The sequence below is a fragment of the Arvicola amphibius genome, chromosome 7 (genome assembly GCF_903992535.2).
Source record: "Arvicola amphibius chromosome 7, mArvAmp1.2, whole genome shotgun sequence".
NCBI lineage: Eukaryota > Metazoa > Chordata > Mammalia > Rodentia > Cricetidae > Arvicola > Arvicola amphibius.
The window spans coordinates 81,781,622-81,801,353 of NC_052053.1; the positions used below are offsets into that span (position 1 = coordinate 81,781,622).

Below are 19,732 nucleotides of genomic sequence, written 5' to 3' on the forward strand. Positions count from 1 at the left end.
TTGACCTATAAACAAAGAGAAAGTTAAAAAATGAAGGCTAAGTATGGCTGTGAAATGAATGTTTGGATCTTAAAGTGTTCTGATTAAAAGTGTAGAAGTATTCTGTATGTCTCAGTATATGAGTATTCCATTTGGAATTTTACCTCTGTAACAATTCTTGGGCATCTACCCCATGCTCTAGTTCTACTGAACTACCCATGTTACTTACTTGGATCCAAGTATTCTTTAACAATTAAAATTACATGTGTTAAAGTTTACTCCATTAGTTGCTCTGTAAAGTTAAACAAAACTAACAAATTGCCTTTATTACTTATCATCATACTTATTTTTTCTTATAAGATTTTGAAATGTACAATTTTTATCATTATCAAGGCTGCTATAGTTTCTGATAGGTGAGGATTTATCCCAATTCATTATTTGGGCAGGATTCTTAAATGATACTGAGTATTTTAACCATCAATTTGATTTATTTGCAGATATTTGATATCTCTTGGGATTTGTACCAGCCAAATAAACTTGTCAGCTGTGGTGTAAAGCATATCAAGGTACAAGAAGTTTCCTTCTTTTGTAGCAGGCATTCCCGGTTCTCTGTGGCTACATCTACATCACACCGTTAGCCATTTATTACAGTTACAGATTCTGACAAGACTTGTGTTAAAATGTCAACCTTTTAATACTATGTCTACTCTAGCAAGTGCTTAATGTATAGACATTATAATGGTATAAGCTTTATAAGGGAAGTGATGAGTCACTCCCTATTAGGAAACATAGTCTAGCAAGATAGACTCTACTGTGCTCATCTTGTTTCTTCATATTTCACTTGCAAAGTAAGATGTAAAAATAGGAAATCAAATAAACTAAGAGTGTTTCATCTGCAGAGGTAATATTGCCTTGTGGAAGCAACATGGATATCACTACTGTCACTTAGAGACACTTAACCTGTGTGAGTCAGTTAACCACAGTCAGGGTTTTTTCCCCACACTTTGCAGCTATGACAGTTCCTACCATCCTTAGAGTTGATGACTTAAAAGGCAGCATATGTTCAAATGCTTTTCATAGTACCCAACTAGGGTTGTCTTTTCTATGTTTGCTACCTGAAGGGACTTCCACCTTGATAGTTACTGTGTATTTGCTTATGTAAATTATAGGTTTAGTTTTACTGTAGTTATATTTTGAAGCCTATAAAGTGGTGACATTCTTTACATTATTATTGAAAATGGATTCTTTTCTCATACAATATATCAGGGTTATAGTTTTTCTTTCACCCCTACACCTTCCAGTACTTCTCTGCCTCCCCTCCCTCCAGATCCACTCCCTTTCTGTCTCATTAGAAAAGAACAGGCCTCTAAGAGATAACAACCACACATTATGTTTATAGTTAGCTTTAAATCACTGGTGCAAATACTTGTTTCTCTTCTACTGTCTTATATAATTGCTCCTGGAAAGTTAATTCCTAGTGAGTAAGAATCTATGTTCTGACATTCTTTTCTGGGTCAGGCATATATTTTAAGCTCTAAGAAGATAGATATCTTTGTCTTTTTATCTAAGTTGATTTTTGATATAGTACTTGAAATATATAAGTATATATACACAAACTTATTAGATATATATGTCATATACAATATATGCTATATTAAATAATAAGTAGTTGGCAAAGTAATAATAAAGAGATCTGACTGATGATTATATTGTAAATAAAGCTAAAACTTTAAAAATACTTATTTATTCTCTCATAAATCCCATCTACAGTTTTCCCTCTTTCCTCTCCTCTCAATCCCTCCCCCTACCTCCACTCTCCTCCAGATCCACTCCTCCTCCATTTCCCTTCAGGAAAGAGCAGGCCCCCTAGGGATATCCACCAAACATCGCATAACAAGTTACAATAAGACTAGGCACATACCCTCATATTAAGATTGGATGGGGCAACCCAATCGGAGGAGAGGGGCCTTAAATCAGGCAGAAAAGTCAGAAACAGCCTCCATTCTCACTGTTAGGAGTCCCACAAGAACACCAAGCTACACAACCATAATGTATATGCAGAAGGCCTAGGTCAGACCCATATAGGTTTTCTGATTGTCCCTCCAGTCTCTATGAGCCCCTATAATCCCTCGTTAGTTGATTCTGTGGGCTGTGTTCTTTTGATGTCCTTGACCCCTCTGGCTCCTACAATCCTTCTACCTCTTTCTCAGCATTGTCCAAGCTCCGCCTAATGTTCGGCCATGGGTCTCTGCATTGACTCCCACTAGATTTTGGATGAGGCTTCTCTGATCGTGATTATGGTAGACTCCAGTCTACGAGTATAGCGGGATATCATTAGAAATCATTTCATTGACCTTTGTGTGTGTGTGCCAGTCTTGTTTGGTTTTGTCTTAGGTCTCTAGGCTATCCAGCCTTTGGTTTGTGGCCCTCCAGGCAGTGTCAGGTGTGGGCTTCCTCTCGTGGTGTAGGTCTCAAGTTGGAACAGTCGTTGGTTGGCCCCTCTCACAAGCTTGGCACTACCTTTACCCCAGAACATATTACAAGCAGGACAAATTGTAGGTTGAAGATGTTGTGACTGGCTAATGTCCCTGTCCCTCCACTGGAGGCCTTGCTTGGTTACAGAAGATGGCTGGTTCAGGATCTGTATCCTCCATTACTAGGAGTCATCATCCTAGATTCCAGGGAGTTTCTACTGCACTAGGTTTTTACCTTACCCCTAATATGCCCCCAGTTCCCATCATCTCTCCCAGTACTCTCTTCCTTCATGCTTCCCCTGACCTGATCCCTCCTGTTCCCATGTCCACTTGCCCCCATCAGCCTGCAAAATCTATTCTATTTCCCCTTTCTAGGGAGATCAACATGCCCCTTCCTTGAACCTTCCTTATTACTTAGCCTTTCTGGGTCTATGGACTGTAACATGATCATCCTTTACAGCTAATATTCCCTTATAAGTGAGTACATAGCATATTTGTCTTTCTGGGTGTGGGTTACCTCACTCTGAATGATTTTATTCTGGTTCTTCAAATTTCATGATGTCATTGTTTTTAAAAGATGAGTAATACTCCAATTGTGTAAATGTACCACATTTTCTTTTTTTGTTTTTATTGACCTATACATTTTTCTCTGCTACCCTCCCTTCCTCCCCTGTCCCCTTTTACCTTCTCCCTTTCTCCCATGCTCCCAATTTACTCAGGAGACCTTGTCTTTTTCTCCTTCCTGTATAGATGCATTTACGTCTTTCTTAGGGTCCTTTTTGTTATCTAAGTTCTCTGGGGTTGTAGACTGTAGACTGGTTTTTCTTTGCATTATGTCTAAAAGCCACTATGAGTGAGTACATATATTTGTCTTTCTAGGTCTGAGTTACCTCACTCAGTATGGTTTTTGTCTAGATCCATCCATTTATATGCAAATTTCAATATGTCATTATTTTCTGCTAAATTCCATTACTCCATTGTGTAGATGTACTACATTTTTTTTATTCATTCTTCAGTTGAGGAGCATCTCGGTTGCTTCTGAGCTCTGGCTATTATGAATAATAATGCTGCCATAAACATAGTTGAGCACATGTCCTTGTGGTATGATTGAGCATCCTTTGGATATATACCCAAAAGTGGTATTGCTGGGTCTTGAGGTAGATTGTTTCCTAATTTTCCAAAAAATAATCTCCATATTGATTTCCAAAGTAACTGTACAAGTCTGTACTACTACAAGCAATGGAGGAGTATCCCCCTTACCCCACATCTTCTCCAGCATAAGCTATTATCAGGTACCACATTTTTTTTTTTTTTTGGTTTTTCGAGACAGGGTTTCCCTGTAGTTTCTAGAGCCTGTCCTGGAACTAGCTCTTGTAGACCAGGCTGGCCTCGAACTCAGAGATCCGCCTGCCTCTGCCTCCCGAGTGCTGGGATTAAAGGCGTGCGCCACCACCGCCCGGCTAGGTACCACATTTTTTAAATCCATTCTTTGGGTGTTAGATATCTAGGTTGTTTCCAGTTTCTGGCTATTATGAATAAAGCCACTATGAACATAGTTGAACAAGTGTCCTTGTGGTATGATAGTGTATCCTTTGGGTATGTGCCCTTGAGTGGTATAGCTGGGTCTTGAGGTAGATTGATTCCCAGTTTTCTGAGAAACCACCATATTGATTTCCAAAGTGGCTGTATAAGTTTCTATTCCCACCAGCAATAGAGGAGTGTTCCCCTTGCTCTATATCTTCTCCAGCAAGAGCTTGAGTTTTTGCCCTTAACCATTCTTACAGGTGTAAGATAGAATCTCAGAGTCGTTTTGATTTGCATTTTGCTGATTGCTAACGATATTGAACTTTTCCTTAAGTGTTTCTCAGCTTTTTGAAATTCCTTTGTTGAGAATTCTGTTTAGATCTGTACCCCATTTTTAAAGTAGATTATTTTGTTTGTTTATGTCTAGTTTCTTGAGTTCTTAAATACTTTAGATATTAGCCCTCTGTCAGATGTGGAGTTGGTGAAAATCTTTTCCTATTCTATAGGATGCTGTTTTGTCCTATTGATGGTGTCCTTTGCCTTGCAGAAGCTTTTCAGTTTCTTGATGTCCCATTTATTAATTGTTCATCTGAGTGTCTGCAGTATTGATGTTCTGTTCAGAAAGCTGTCTCCTGTGCCAATGCTCTTAAGACTATTCCCTGCTTTCTCTTCTGCCAGGTTTAGTGTACCTGGTTTTATGTTAAGGTCTTTGATTTACTTGGACGGAGTTTTGTGCAGGGTAATAGATATGGATCCATTGGCATTCTTCTACTTGTTGACATCTAGTTAGACCAGCACCATTTGTTGAAGATACTTTCATTTTTCCATTGTATATTTATCACTTCTTTTTTTAAAAAAAACAAAAGTCAGGTGCTCATAAACGTGTGGATTTATGTCTGCACCTTCAATTCTATTTATCAACCAATCTGTTTTTATGCCAACACCATGCAGGTTTTATTACTATAACTCTGTAGTTGATAGAGCTTGAAATCAAGGATGATAATACCTTCAGAAGTTCATTTATCATACAGGACTGTTTTAGCTATACTGTTTTTTGTTTGTTTGTTTGTTTTTCCATATGACGTTGAATATTGTTTATTCCAGGTCTGTAAAGAATTGTGTTGGAATTTTGATGGGGATTGAGTTCAGTCTGTAGATTGCTTTTGGTAGGATGGTCACTTTTACCTTGCTAATCCTACTGCTGATCCTTGAGCATGGGTAATCTTTCCATTATAGTGAAAATTTGGAAATTTCCTGGGTGTTTTGTGTCAGGAATTTTCTGGATATAACATTTTCTTTGACCATTGTATATATTTCTTCTATCATATTTTCAATGCCTGAAATTCTCTCTTCCATCTCTTGTATTATGTTGGTGTTGAGTCTTTGTTTACCTAGATTTTCCATTTCCAGAATCCCCTAAAGCTAAAACTTTTTTAGTTTTAGTTTAAGAGCTAATCTTCTGAGACTAAACTATATTACGAATTACATTTCTTTTCCTTTGGTAGCGACAATGAGTAGTAAAGTGGTATTTTAGTGCCAGCAGTACATGCGAGGAAACTTAAATCCCAAAGATGATCTAAAATTGTACTGCCTAGTAAAGTAGACACTAAGACATAGAGGAATTTAAGTATAAGCTCAAATGAAATGAAATTTAAAATTCATTTCTTCAGTCATTAGCCACATTTCAAATACTCAAGAACCATATATTTCTGGGGTTCACTGTATGAAATCATATATATGTCACATACATGACATATTATATATATTATATACACACACATTATAAACACATATATTTATCCATACACACACACACACACACACACACACACACACACACACACACACACGTAAGAAGAGAGGGAGAAATTTCCGTTTTCATTGAGTTTCTATTTGACAGTACTGATCGGGATTCTAGAACAGAGGGATTAGCTCCTGCTGAGTCTCAAAAGCATTTGGAAGCCTAGACTTTCTTCCTCAAAGATTGTATTTTATTTCATCTCAGTGGGTGTTCAGGAATTGTAACTCTCCCCAGGTGATTCTAATGTGAAGCCAAGATTGACAGTCACTGAGCTGGAAGAAAATAATAGAATCAAATTGGGACTGGGGGAAAGGGCAAGACCACATAATTTATATTTTGTGAATATAAATTATGGATGGTGCTTTTAGGTAGAAGTCATAAAATTTCACACATTCAAGTACTCATTAGCTACATGAATGGTTAAGTATCATAAATTTTAGTTCTGTGATGCTTCAGAGTTTAAAATTTAAAGATGCAATATTAAAATATATTAAATGGTAGTTTACTCTTTTATAAAATAATATTCTAGGGATCCAGTTTCTTTATTTAGAACAATTTAATGTGTAGATCTCTGCCTTACCACATTCATATTTTTTCTCTGTGCAAACTATAAAAATTTATTGAACACTGAATAATAATAAGGCTGGCTGTGACGACTCATGCTCGAATCTGTCCTCTCCCAAGGCTAAATCGGTTGTTTCTAATGGGTATCTTATTTTTAAGCTTTATAAACAGAGCTGTTATTCAGCTTGAGACTATCCATGAAAATGACATACATTCTTTTTTTTCAGCCCTCTCCCCCATCTTAACTGTTTGTATCAGATTCAACATAATGTTCTCCCTACCCTTCTGGCACTTGAGATTGGAACCAGGGCCTTGCACAGACACTGGGCAAACTACCTTCAGCTGAACTATATTCCCAATTGTCTTCACTTTCATTCCTAACTCACTCCCAACTTTTTAACCCAAATTACATTAGATTTTTTAAAAAAACAGTGTTTGAAATATAAGATCCTTTGTATTAATTCTTTGAGAAATCATAGATTTATACAGTGTATCTTGATCATATCCACTTGTGCTCCTCTCCCTAATTTCTCCCAGATTTCTCCCCAGCACTGGAACTCCTCTCACTCAGTGGTTGGTTAACTCAATAACATCCATGACACTATTGCACTCAAGGAATGACGAATGGTCATTATTAAAATTATGGGTTCACAGCAGGGTAAGACTGTTTGATGACTTTTTCCTCCAAGCGAGTTATGTAACATTTCCTGATGCCATGAAAGGTGGCAAGCAGGGAGGAAAATTTCTGGTTAGTGTTAATCTGATTTCTATGTGTCCAAAGTGTGTTTTATCTTCAGCAATATGGTCTTACTGTCAAGTTCGAGTGGGCAACCAGAAGTGGTGGGAGTAGCCTAAATTGGTTTTGAGTATCTAGAACATATTAGAACAACTATTCTTGGCCTGCTCTTTTTATTTGGCATCTTATAGCTTCTGGGAGAACATTATTCCCTGTGTAGGGTAACTCCGGTTTAATACTTTTGTATGAAAACACACACACAGAGAGAGAGAGAGAGAGAGAGAGAGAGAGAGAGAGAGAGAGAGAGAGAGAGAGAGAGAGAGAGAGAGAGAGAGAGAGAGAGAAAGTGTATAAAGTAGTAGGTTTCCATATGGCTTTTTACCTCCTTCAAGTTAGTTAATCTTCCTCCACCTATTCCCTTACCCATCACTTCCATCCCCTCCCCACTTAAATATAGCTTTAAGGGAAATGTTAGCTCAAATTCCTTACTCTTACAGATAAAGATTGAAACTAGTGACTAATCTGCTATAACAGCTTGTGGCAACACAAGGATGAGGATATAAACATTGAATGTTATTTTATCATAAGACAACTATTTTAGGTAATTTCTAGTCTGCTGCCATAGTATAGCATCGAATTATTGAAAATACTTTACTTGGTTTTATAAGCATTATTTGATAATATGCTTATACTGTATACATTTTAGTTCTGGAGTTTGTGTGGAAATGCTCTGACCCCCAAACGAGGAGTTTTTGGTAAAACAGGTGACCTGCAGACAATACTGTGCCTAGCCTGTGCTCGGGATGAATTAACATACTCTGGTGCACTCAATGGAGATATATATGTTTGGAAAGGAATCAATCTTACACGAACAATACAAGGAGCCCATACTGTAAGTATATTTGAATATTTGAAATACTTTTAGATGTTTACCACTTACCTTTCTTAAAACAAGCTATCTAATATAGCCTATTGTTAGTCTGTTCAGTTTCTTGAAAAATGCTCTTCTAACAATTTGTTTTAAGATTTCATTGAAGAACCATGCAATTAGACTCATACATATTTATTAATGTAGTTTAATTATCATCTTGTTACCATTACTGTAACAGTGTCAGAGGAGTGGTGAGTAAAGTTTGTTGACTTTAGCCATAGAGTTTCAGGATTAGCTTTAGTAAAATAAAGCTAGTGTTAAGGCCATCTTAACCAGTAGGCAGTTTGGAACATATAGGAAATTACCCAAAACCAAAACCATAGACTCATTAATCCAGGGAAGAAGGGATTTAATATTTTAATAGATTAAATTGTTATTTATTTACTTTGTGCATGTGGTGTTTTGCTTGTATGTATATCTGTGTACCATGTATGTGTACCTTTGGAGGCCAGGAGAAGGCGTAGGATCTCCTGCACTGGAGTTACACACCAGTGTGAGCTTCCATGTGGCTGCTAGGAATTGAACCCAGCTCATGTGGAAGAGAAGCCAGTGATTTTAATTAAAGAGCCATCTCTCTAGTCCTTGGGATTTTTTTTTTAATTCATGAGATTTTCATTTAATTAAATTAGAAAAAAAGTATTGTTAACAATTTTTGTATAGTTTTAATTCAGACTGTTTAGCAGTTGAATCTTCCCTCCTCAAACAGTGAAGGGGGTTGGTTAACATGAACATGGTAAGATTGTCAACTGGAAAGTACTGACGTGCCAAAGAACCATGTATGAATTTCTTGCTGTAAGCAAAGTATCTGGAAATAAAAATAACAGTTTTTTAAATTAAAGGTGTGGTAATTCATATTATAATCTCTAGCATGTAAAAACACTAGTTTTTTCTCTTCATATTTTTCAGTGTAGAGTATGAAGTGTTGAAAATTTTTGCTTATCTTCTGGAAGAAAAATGTTAACTTCATTTTTTATTATTCTTTTGACTTTTACTCTTGTTTAGTTGGTTGTATTAGGATTTTTGTTCATTCATATATTAGAGATATGTAGTTTTTCAATATATACATTACAGGTAGGGGCCATGGATGTAGCTCAGAAATAGAATGCTCATCTAGCATTGTGGAGTCCTGGGTTCAAACCTAGTACTGCATATACATGCGCAGAAAAGTAAAAGGTTTTTCCTTTATGGTTTATAGTTTTTTTTATCATGTATGAAACGGTCTTATAATGCAGTCACATGAGTACTATGATTTGTAAACATTTATTACACTTAGAGAGTTTTTAGAATTAATTTTATATACAGTATAATATTTAATTTTCTTTTGTTATATACATATTATTAAATACTGCCTCAATTCTATATTGACTTTCTAATAATGGATTATATTTTTGATATGTTATTGGTATGTTTATTTATTTATGTTTCATAATAAAATATTGCTGAGTGATTTTTTTTTTGCCTTTATTTATTTAGTAGATTTCCTCCTTCCCCACCCTGAGGCAGGATTTCTCTGTGTAGCCCTGGCTGTCCTGGAACTTGCTCTGTAGACTAGGCTGGCCTTGAGCTCAGAGATTCACCTGCCTCTACCTCCCAAGTGCTGAGATTAAAGGTGTGAGTCACCACTACCCAGCCTAGTAGATATTCTTAAGAAGTTTATGTTGCTAAATTGATTTCTACCTTCACCTAGGCGGGAATTTTTAGTATGAATGCTTGTGAAGAAGGCTTTGCTACTGGTGGCAGAGATGGCTGTATTCGTCTTTGGGATTTAACTTTTAAACCAATTACTGTGATTGATCTCAGGGAAACAGACCAGGGATACAAAGGTAATAATAAAATGAATGCATTATGCTAAGAAAATTGTGAGTGCACCAATGGTTGTCTTTTGGTGTACACACGTCTTCTATACATTTCTCTTGGAGGACTTTTGTTGATAGCTGTGCTCACTATCATGACAAAGGTTCTTTTGTGTGTCTAATGCCTGTTGTAATGAGACCAACAGAGACATCTGATAGTCATTTACTTTTTTACCTGTGAATTTTGAAAAATATTTTACTGTTACAATGCCAAATAGAACTATTTGCCAAATAATTATGCAACTGAAATATATTGGGAATTGGTAAACTTTTGTTATTGATGATTTAAGTCAATTTTCTTTATTCAGAGAATTTACTTTTTCAGCAATTAGGGGGACTTAAAAATAGGCATAATAGAATAAATTCTCAGTGTAACATATTAGTTACTACTATTTCATTGAATTATAAGACTAAGATTGGAAGTAACACATTTAGATAATATTTACTTAAAACATTATTTAAATAATATTGGTGCCACTGGAGAGATGTATATAACTCCAGTCTAATTGTTTAGCCTCACCTGTAAATTAAAGCCACTATGAATATCTCCTAGTATTGAATGAATTAATTCACATTAATTATTTAGATTCTTCAGTACATAGTAAGCTTTTAGATGTTAGCCGTTACTCTATTTTTATTAGTTTAGATGAGCATTATTCTGAAGCTTAGAAAATAATGTCATTCCTTTTCTTTTATTCTGAAGATACTATAAGATATATGGTATCATTATATTGGCAATATTGTATAAAAAATAATGTTTTTCATAAGGGCCGAACAGTAACTGTGGACAATGCAGATAAAATAAAAGTGAATATTTTCTTTATTTAAATATGTTGATAAGCAGATTTAAGAAATGAAATACAGTGAGAAGTCAGATTCTTATAAAACATACAATGCACTTCTCTAAAGGCAGGTCCTGAGCACTTAAGCATTGTGAGTGCTTGTGAGAGCTTAAATACAAACACAATCTGACTCTCGGAATTGTGTAGCAAGGAGAAGGAAAAAGTGTATCTAAAGGTGGTTAGAAATTAGGCATACAAAAAAGAAATCTATTGTTTCATAAGGAAAAGAATACAAACAATTGAAGACAATGGGAGTGTACACCCAGACTTTCATGCTCTGTCTTATAATCAAGATATAAAGGATATAAAAATTAATTTCCAATTTAACTGCATTTCTTTTTTGGTTTTTCGAGACAGGGTTTCTCTGCAGCTTTTTTTAGAGCCTGTCCTGGAACTAGCTCTGGTAGACCAGGCTGGCCTCGAACTCACAGAGATCCGCCTGCCTCTGCCTCCCGAGTGCTGGGATTAAAGGCGTGCGCCACCACCGCCCGGCTTTAACTGCATTTTATTACTGTAGCACTGACATTTACAATATTGGTATTAAATGTGCTTTTTACAGGTTTGTCTGTGAGGAGTGTTTGTTGGCGAGGTGACCACATTTTAGTTGGAACACAGGACAGTGAAATTTTTGAAATTGTTGTGCATGAAAGAAATAAACCTTTCCTACTTATGCAAGGGCATTGTGAAGGTGAACTTTGGGCACTTGCTGTTCATCCTACTAAACCTTTGGCCGTGACTGGAAGTGATGATCGTTCAGTCAGGTAAGTAAATCATTTCTTAGGTAAGGGACTAAGCAATTTCAAATTCAGACTGTAAGAACTAGTATCTTACCAACTAAGAACATGTTTGTGGTCATACACCTTAAATGGATTATGCATGCCTCTGACCTGCCATGGTGCTCAGGCATGCAGATGCATATACACAAATAAATACGTGTAAAATTTGTTCTAAGATCTACCTCTGTGATGGTATGTAAGTGTAGGCAATGTGTAAACAAATGAGTGTGTCTGTGTTCTTATGAAACTTTATTTATAGACATGAAATCTGACCTTTGTGCATTTTCTCGTTTCAAAATTTTATTCTTTTATGATTTTTAACAATTAAAATTTATAAAATTCATTTTTAGTTTTCAGTCTATAAAAACATCCAGCCTCCTGGTTTGTCCCAGAGGATCTGTTTACTGACACTTCTGATACAGAACAAGAAATCTTCAGTAAACAAAGCACTTAATGTTGCAGCAATGAAACTTTGTGGTCAGGAAAGATAGTGATTCACCAGTGTAGAACGGCCAAATAGAGATGATTGGGGCAAGGGGTGTGAGAGCAAGAGAGGGGAGGGAATAAAGGAGAGTCAGTAGAAAGAAACTATTTTTATACAGATGACTCTATCTGTAGGAAAAAATCCAAAGAAAATGGAAATAAATTCATGGAATTTAAAGGGAATTAGTGTATTGCAAACTCTAATTGGTCTTAATAATAAAAACCCAGAGTCAGATGTTGGAGTAAATGCTGAAAGACCAGAGAAGTAAAGGGCCAACCACTAGAGAGACTTTTTACCTTTGCCTAGTCCTCAGATTGAAGGGGGCAAGATCCTATCTCCACGAATCCTCACACTGAATGTGGTGAGCTCCTGTATTCTCCTGCCTTATATTCCTTGCTCTCTCCCTAATTATATCCCTTCCTGTCTTTACCTCCCTAATGCTGGGATTAAAGGTGTGTGACTCCCAAGTACTGGGATTAAAGGTGTAAGCCACCACTGCCTTTTTCTTTTTCTTTGAGGTCAATCTAGTGTAGTTCAGGGTGGCCTTGAACTCACAGAGACTCATCTGCTTCCCAAGTGCTGGGATTAAAGGTGTGAGCCACCAATGCCTGGCCTCTATGGCTAACTAGTAGCTAGCTCCACACTCTGATTTTCAGGAAAGTTTTATTTGTTGTAGTACAAATAAAATATCACCACAAATTAGTGGACCTGCAAAGATACCCCAGTGGTTAAGAGTGCTTGCTGCTATTTCATTGGGCCAAGAGTTTGGTTTCCAGTAGCCATATTGGACAGCTCACAACCACCTGTATCTGGAGCTGTCTTTTGGTACCTGTGTGCTTATGCTCAAACACATACATAAATTAAGTTTAAAGGAATTAGCAAATATCTTGGATATGAAAGACTATAACTAGTTTACAGAAATTATTTTCCTATAAAACAGTGATTTTTAAAAAAATATGCCTATGAAAAATTGTAAAAATATATTTTTCTTTGCTGATCTTTTATCTAACCTCTTGGAGTAGATGCTTATTTGTTAAATTACAGCTTTTTTAGTATAACATATGTAGCTGAACGTTCTAAATATTCCTGTACATATTTCAGCTACAGTCCCTAAGTTTCATCACTGTGTTAACATGGTGGCCATTTATTTTTCTATTATTTTATTTTTTATTTGTAAGTGTGTGTATGCTTGTGTATGCTGCATGTGTACTGAGTGCCCATGGAGGTGAGAAGAGGGTATTGGATCCCTTGGAGCTGGAGTTACAGGTGTTTCAAGATACCTATGTGGGTGCTAGAACCTTAACTCAGGTCCTCTGAAAGAACACTACATTCTTCTGACTGCTGAGTCACTTACCAGGTCTCAAGTCCACAAGTATCAAGTTTTGATGTGAAGTCTAGTTATCTTATTTGAATATTTTAAGTGCTCCATCTAAAAGACAACATACATCCTTTTGTGTGTGTGTGTGTGAAGCAAGGTTTCACTGTGTAGCCCTGGCTGACCTGGAACTCACTCTGTAGACCAGGCTGGCCTCCAGCTCACAGAGATCTGCCTGTCTCTGCTTCACCAGTGCTGAGATTAAAGGTTTGTAATACCATGCCCAGTCTTACATATTGAATTTAAGGAAATAGATAGCTCTCTTTTGATTAACATAGAGATTACTAATCAATCTAAGGTTAACAATTGAATCATGTGATGTCAGTATGTCTTTGTATTTTTACAATAGCTCATTATTGCCTCTGTATGTCAGAGTGTGAGTGTGGGCTCATGAATGCCATGCACACAAGGAGGTCAGGACAGCTTTTGGAAGCTGGTTCTCTCCTTCCAGTGGGTTCTGGGAATTATGGTGCTTTTACCTTTGGAGCCATCTCACCATCCCTGCTATATTATTTTAAAAACAAAAAATTCTTGATAGTCTTTTTCATTTTAATCATAAATAACATTGCTGTTTTCATAGAGAAAAATGTCTCGCACTAATTCTAATTGGTCTTAGTAATAAAAACCCAGAGTGAAATATTAGGGGGGTGAAAACTGAAGGTTCAGAGAAGAAAAAGCAGCCAGCCACTAGTTCTTACCTCTACCAGTACTCAGACCAAAGGGTGATCCTGTCCCTACAAATCCTCAGACTGCTGCTCTCTTTACAAAACCTCAGACTGCACGCTCAGATTGAGTCCTTAAACTGCATTTGAGCTTCTGTCTCCTCCCACCTTATCCACTTCTCTTCAACCAGTCTTATCACTCCTGTCTCCACCTTCCTAGGGCTGGGATCAAAGTTGTGAGCTCTATTTCTTCTTGAGACTGGATCAATCTAGTGTAGCCCAGGATGTCCTTGAACTCACAGAGACCCAGCTGCCTTTGTCTCCTGAATGCTGAGATTAAAGAAGTATGCCACCTCTGCCTGACCTCTATGGTTAACTAATGGCTTAGCTACTCTGATCTTCAGGCAAGCTTTATTTTTTAGAGTACAAACAAAATATCACTAGAATAATGTCTTACTTTAAACTGGATTATTTTAACTTTAATGTTCTTATATAGATTATCATTTTTACAGTATACATTAACTATTTTTATTTTTGAATTAAATTGTATAGGATTTGGAGCCTTGTAGATCATGCTTTAATAGCAAGATGTAATATGGAAGAACCGATTCGATGCGCTGCTGTCAATGTAGATGGAATCCATCTTGCTCTTGGAATGAAGGATGGGTCATTCACTGTCCTTAGAGTGAGGTATGCTATTAAAGTAGAAGCAGAAACAGTAATTTACTGTTTTGTTAGAATGTAGAGTACTCATTGCTCTTACCTGCTTGGATACCCTCTTCTTTTATATGTGTGCCAAATAAATGAACATACCTCATTAAATGAACATACTTTTTGTTGGAAAATTAAACTCAAGAAGTTTTATCTGGGGACATTAAGAATGCTTAGCAAATGTGTTGGAGAGATGGCTCAGTGTTTAAGAGAGCTTCTGTTCTTACAGAGGAACTGCCCAGAACCCACTTGGTGGCTCACAACTATTTGTAACCCCAAGTTCTAGGAAATCTGACTCAGTCTCCTGGCTTCTGCAGGCTCCTGCACTCATGTAGTACAGATAACCTCAAACAGGTTCACAGATATATACATGGAAAAGAAATATGTTAGTTTTAGAAAGAATGCTTAGTGCAGCGGTAGCTGCAGTGTAAACTACAAATTTGAGCCCTGATTTGCTCTTGGTAGTATTATTTTCAGTTATGATCCTTTGTTGTTAAATATCCTCAAGGCTATGAGAAATGATGGAGTAGGGTTTTGTTTGCTTTTTATATCTTTATGCTTTGAAAAATGCCTGTATCCTCTCATTTGTCTAACTAGAAATGCTTAGGGAATTTATTAAAAGGCTGGGCATAGTGACATATACCGTTAATCCCAGCACCAGGAAGCAGAGGCTGGTGAATTGCTGTGAGTTTGAAGCCAGCCTGGCCTACCTACTGAGTTCCAGCCAGCCAAGGCTGTATAGGTAGACCCTGTCCCAAACAAACAAACAAACAAACAGAATTTGTTAAAGCTGTGTCTATTTATGTTGAATTACATTGAGTTTCTGTCTTTTGTAGTCATTAAAAACAGTACTGTAGAGCCATAGCATGTTCACAAATCAGTGTTTATGAAATCTTTCTCCTCCAGCTCAGTAATCCTCTACCTAGAAATTTTTAATTCATTTTTTAACTTTGCCTTTCTTGTTTAAGAGTTGCTTCCACAGAAGCTGTCTAGTTCACTACCTTCCGTGCAGTTCTACTGTTATACTCTGTGTAGGTTTTGCCATCTCCTCACGGGATCGGTGGAACAGCCCTCCTGACTGCTCTCTTTACCACCTCAAACCATTCCCTGCTGCTGTGATAGAGAGTCCTTCTGTATCTTGACAATTTCATACACATATAATGCATTCTGATTACTCTCATTCCTTGCCCTGTGTTAGCTTTCTACCTCCACTATCAATCCTTCTTCTTCCCTATACATCTTTTTCTCACACTCATTCTTTTTCCTTTGTTTTCTGACCACCCAGAGTAACTAGCCATGGTGTGACCATGGGTTTGGAACTCTATTGGAGCCTGACGGGACCATAGTGGCTACATAACTGAAGAAGCCGCTCTCCTAGCATACATGTCTATAGCGAGTAATTTAGATAGGGCCCTATGTGTCCCTCTATCTGTGAGTGATTAGGTAAGGTCACTGATGCCTTTTCTCCTACAGCAACCTGCATAGTACTCCTGGCACAGTGGAAGCCACAGCAGGGAAGAAGTTTCCAACTCACTTCCAGCTTGGTTTTAGAGATTTCTTTTAAGCCACATTAGTTTGCATCCATCCTCTCTCCAAAGGCTTTCTGCTCCTTAGGATGAAGTTTCTAATCCTTGACATGGTGTGAGGGTCCATCTCTCTGATCTGTTTTCTGTACCTCACTCTGGGTTTTTTTTTTTTCTTTTCTTTTTTCACCTATTCAAAACTTCTTCACAGCTGAGCCAGATGGTGCGGACTTGTAATCTTAGCTGTAATTTTAACTGTTCAGTAGATTGAGGCAGAAGGATTGTGAGTTGAAAGCCTGAGTTCAAGGCTAGCCTACTTAACTCTGTGACTCTAAATAAATAAATAAATAGGCTGTAGTTAAATAGTAGAGTGCTTGATCAGCAAGTATAAGACTCTGGGTTTGATTCCCAGTAAGAAAAATAAAAGTAAATCTTTTACAGTGGGATGTATTGTTTTTTTTCTTAAAATTGTTTTTATTTAATGTCATATTTGCTTTCAGTTCCTGTAGATGTCCGGTGGCATTAAATACATCTACGTTATTGTGTCATTACTATCGTCTCTAAAACTTTTCATCTTTCTACATGGTTTCAGTTTGACATGCTGTAGTCATCTTGATTTATAACTGCCGTATTGATCAGGTTAACCTTAATCAGCATTTCCTACATAGTTTCCCAGCATGCTACAAATAGACAAAGCCTATGGAGTTATATAGAGCTTTCAACGAGACCCTGTGCTGGGAACATACTTGACTCCTTGATGTTGGCAAGATAAACTTGCTTACATGATGTCATTTTGTTCCTCTTTCTAGACCAGGTTGTGGGGATGAACCTGGGCTTGCTGATGAATGCTTGTGTCTGTAGTTCCTAAAATTTCACCCTGTAAAATTTGTCTGCTTTTCTTTATTTGGTTGTACTGTATTTTATTAGTTTATCTTTAGCTTCGTTGTTTTCTGCTCTTCCTAGTAGTTTCTGTTTCCACATCGTATTGTGCACCTTTCTTCAAATAGACCACACACTTTATTTTTTCTGTGTTGCTGCATTTTGTTCCTGAAGAATCGTTTCTCCTCTTTTAGACTTAGCTAGTGCCTCGTGTCTTATGCTCAAGTCAGATGTACCTTGCTGTGGCTCCTTCCTGCTTTCAATCTAGTCTTAGTCTGCCTTTCAGTATTTCTTACAGTTTAACATATTTCTCTTGAGCAATTGCTGTACATTATCATAGTTATTTTATGTCCATCTTTCATGAAAGGTCAGTTTAGTTTTGAATCCCTTGTACTAAAGCAACCTAAGTGTTCAGTGCTATTAAAAGAATTTGAATGTTTGCTCTGACCTTCATTTAAAAACTTTAAGAATGAAGAAACATGCTTCTGCTTCTGAAATTGCCAACCTGAAGCATTTCAAATAACGAATACAGAATTTTTTTTCTCATGGTTTATTTTTTTATATTTAAAAATTTCCATCTCCTCCCCTCCTCCTCCCCGAATACAGAATTTATATGGAGAGATGGTTACTGCCAAGAAGCAGTGATCCTTCCTTCCTCTTGCCCACATTCCCCATGTTTCTGTCCTCCCGACTACTTCCAGTTCTAGAAGTTTGAAAACTCATTTGTGTTAAACTTAAGTGTCCATCGCTTTTATGACTGTTACCAATGTCTGTGCTATTTTGGAGATTCCTTTTAAGGCATCCTAGGGGAAATGACTGAATTGTGGTCTATTTTTAAAATAATAAACTAAGCAGAGCATGGTGGTGTCTACTTGTATTTTAAGTGCTTAGGAAGCTGAGAAGGATTGAAGTTTGAGGCCAGCCTGTCATATGGGATTCCCCTCTGTATGCTATGAATATGTTTTATTACCATTGATTATTAAAGAAGCTTTTTCAGTCAGTGGCTTAGTAGAGTAAAGCCAGGTGGAAAATCTGAACAGAGATATGGAGAGAAAGAGTAGGAATAATCAAGAAAGATGCCATGTAGCTGCTGAAGCAGAAAGACGCCAACTACCAGCCAGAACCTTACTGGTAGGTCACAATCTCATGGCGATACACAGATTAATAAAAATGGGTTAATTTAAGATGTAAGAGTTAGCTAGAAATATGACTAAGCTATTGGCCAAACAATATTGTAATTAATATAGTTTTATGTTATTATTAGGGTCTGGGTGGCTGGGAAATGAACGAGCAGTCTGTCTACAAGCCTGGACTACATAATGAAACTCTTAAGAAAAGGGAACATTTGAAATAAAATTCACTAGTGGGGAAAAATGAATAAAAACAACCAAGGCAGTTATATAAAGATATTTATTCAAATATATTGCTCAAGTGATACATTCTTTCATGCTTTCCTTATTTCCCAAATGTCAGTTTATACATTTGGCTCATTACAAAAATGTGTTTGAAAATTATGGTGTTTAAGAATATTCTATAAATTCAGTATTTACAAGGAACTTTTATCATTAAAAAGTTTGACTAAATATTTTATTATCTGAATCCAGAAATACAGTAGCGCTGTAGAGTACTTAAAAATAAGGTTATTTATATACTGAAATTTAGCATTTTTTTCTCTTCTACTTTTTTTTCAGTGCTGGGGGTCAAGTCCAGGACTTCCTGCTGGGCAAGTGCTCTATCATCACATACTACATCATCCAATTTTTTCCTATTTATTTCTTGTCAGCAAAATAATTATTCCCAAGCAGATACTACTTAACTTACTCCTTACTTACATGTATGTCCCAGTTTGTAAATATATGATGGAGCCTCAGTATTTGGGGGACATTTTACAATTCTCTTGTGACTTTTTCTCATATGATCTTTTTCTTTTTCACAGAGATATGACTGAAGTTGTACATATTAAAGACAGGAAAGAGGCAATCCATGAGCTGAAATACTCTCCAGATGGCACTTATCTTGCTGTTGGCTGCAATGACAGCTCAGTTGACATCTATGGCGTTGCTCAGCGTTACAAAAAAGTTGGTGAATGTGTTGGTTCACTTAGCTTCATCACTCATCTGGACTGGTCTTCAGATAGTAGATATTTACAGACAAATGATGGCAGTGGAAAACGGCTTCTGTATAGGATGCCAGGTGACCTTTTCCAGCACACTACATATAGTTCCTTGACTTTTAATGTCTGTGGTATTTACATTTTCATTAAGAGTAAATTGTAAATTATATTTGATTATAGGCAGAGTAATCTGAGCTACTTCAGGCTTTATGGTCTTTTCTACAAGACAAATATCTTTAGAATTCTTTCCCATCAGAATATTGAGTTGTAAGTGACTCAAAACTATATACATTTAAAATTTCCAATGTGATCTTTTTAAAAGTTTCTATCCTTTAATTCTTTGTATTGTTGACATACAAATTTTGCTTCACTCTATTTTAGCCTACAAATATCCCAATTCATGTGTTCACAAAAAGTATGTAACTAAAACAGTTAATACAAAGTGCTCTTTGTACATCAGTAATCTCATTGATAACCTTCAATAAATCCCATCACTTCATTGAAA

General features: G+C 36.6%; 1 protein-coding gene across 12 annotated transcripts in view; it reads left to right on the top strand.

Annotated features, from left to right (window-relative positions):
- The window catches only part of Eml5 (EMAP like 5), a 128,921-nt gene that overhangs the window by 25,571 nt on the left and 83,618 nt on the right, over positions 1 to 19,732 (top strand). For 11 of the 12 annotated variants that reach the window (XR_005286162.1, XM_038336077.1, XM_038336081.2 and 8 more), the window contains exons 4-9: positions 477 to 545; positions 7,785 to 7,970; positions 9,697 to 9,832; positions 11,264 to 11,465; positions 14,554 to 14,691; positions 19,051 to 19,307. Coding sequence is in view for 11 of the 12 variants with exons in the window: in XM_038336077.1 (XP_038192005.1) it covers positions 477 to 545; positions 7,785 to 7,970; positions 9,697 to 9,832; positions 11,264 to 11,465; positions 14,554 to 14,691; positions 19,051 to 19,307 (988 nt within the window). In the remaining variant the exon portion in view is untranslated. Of the gene's footprint in view, positions 1 to 476; positions 546 to 7,784; positions 7,971 to 9,696; positions 9,833 to 11,263; positions 11,466 to 14,553; positions 14,692 to 19,050; positions 19,308 to 19,732 lie in introns of those variants that run through there. The other variant, XM_038336084.1, reaches the window with a different exon arrangement.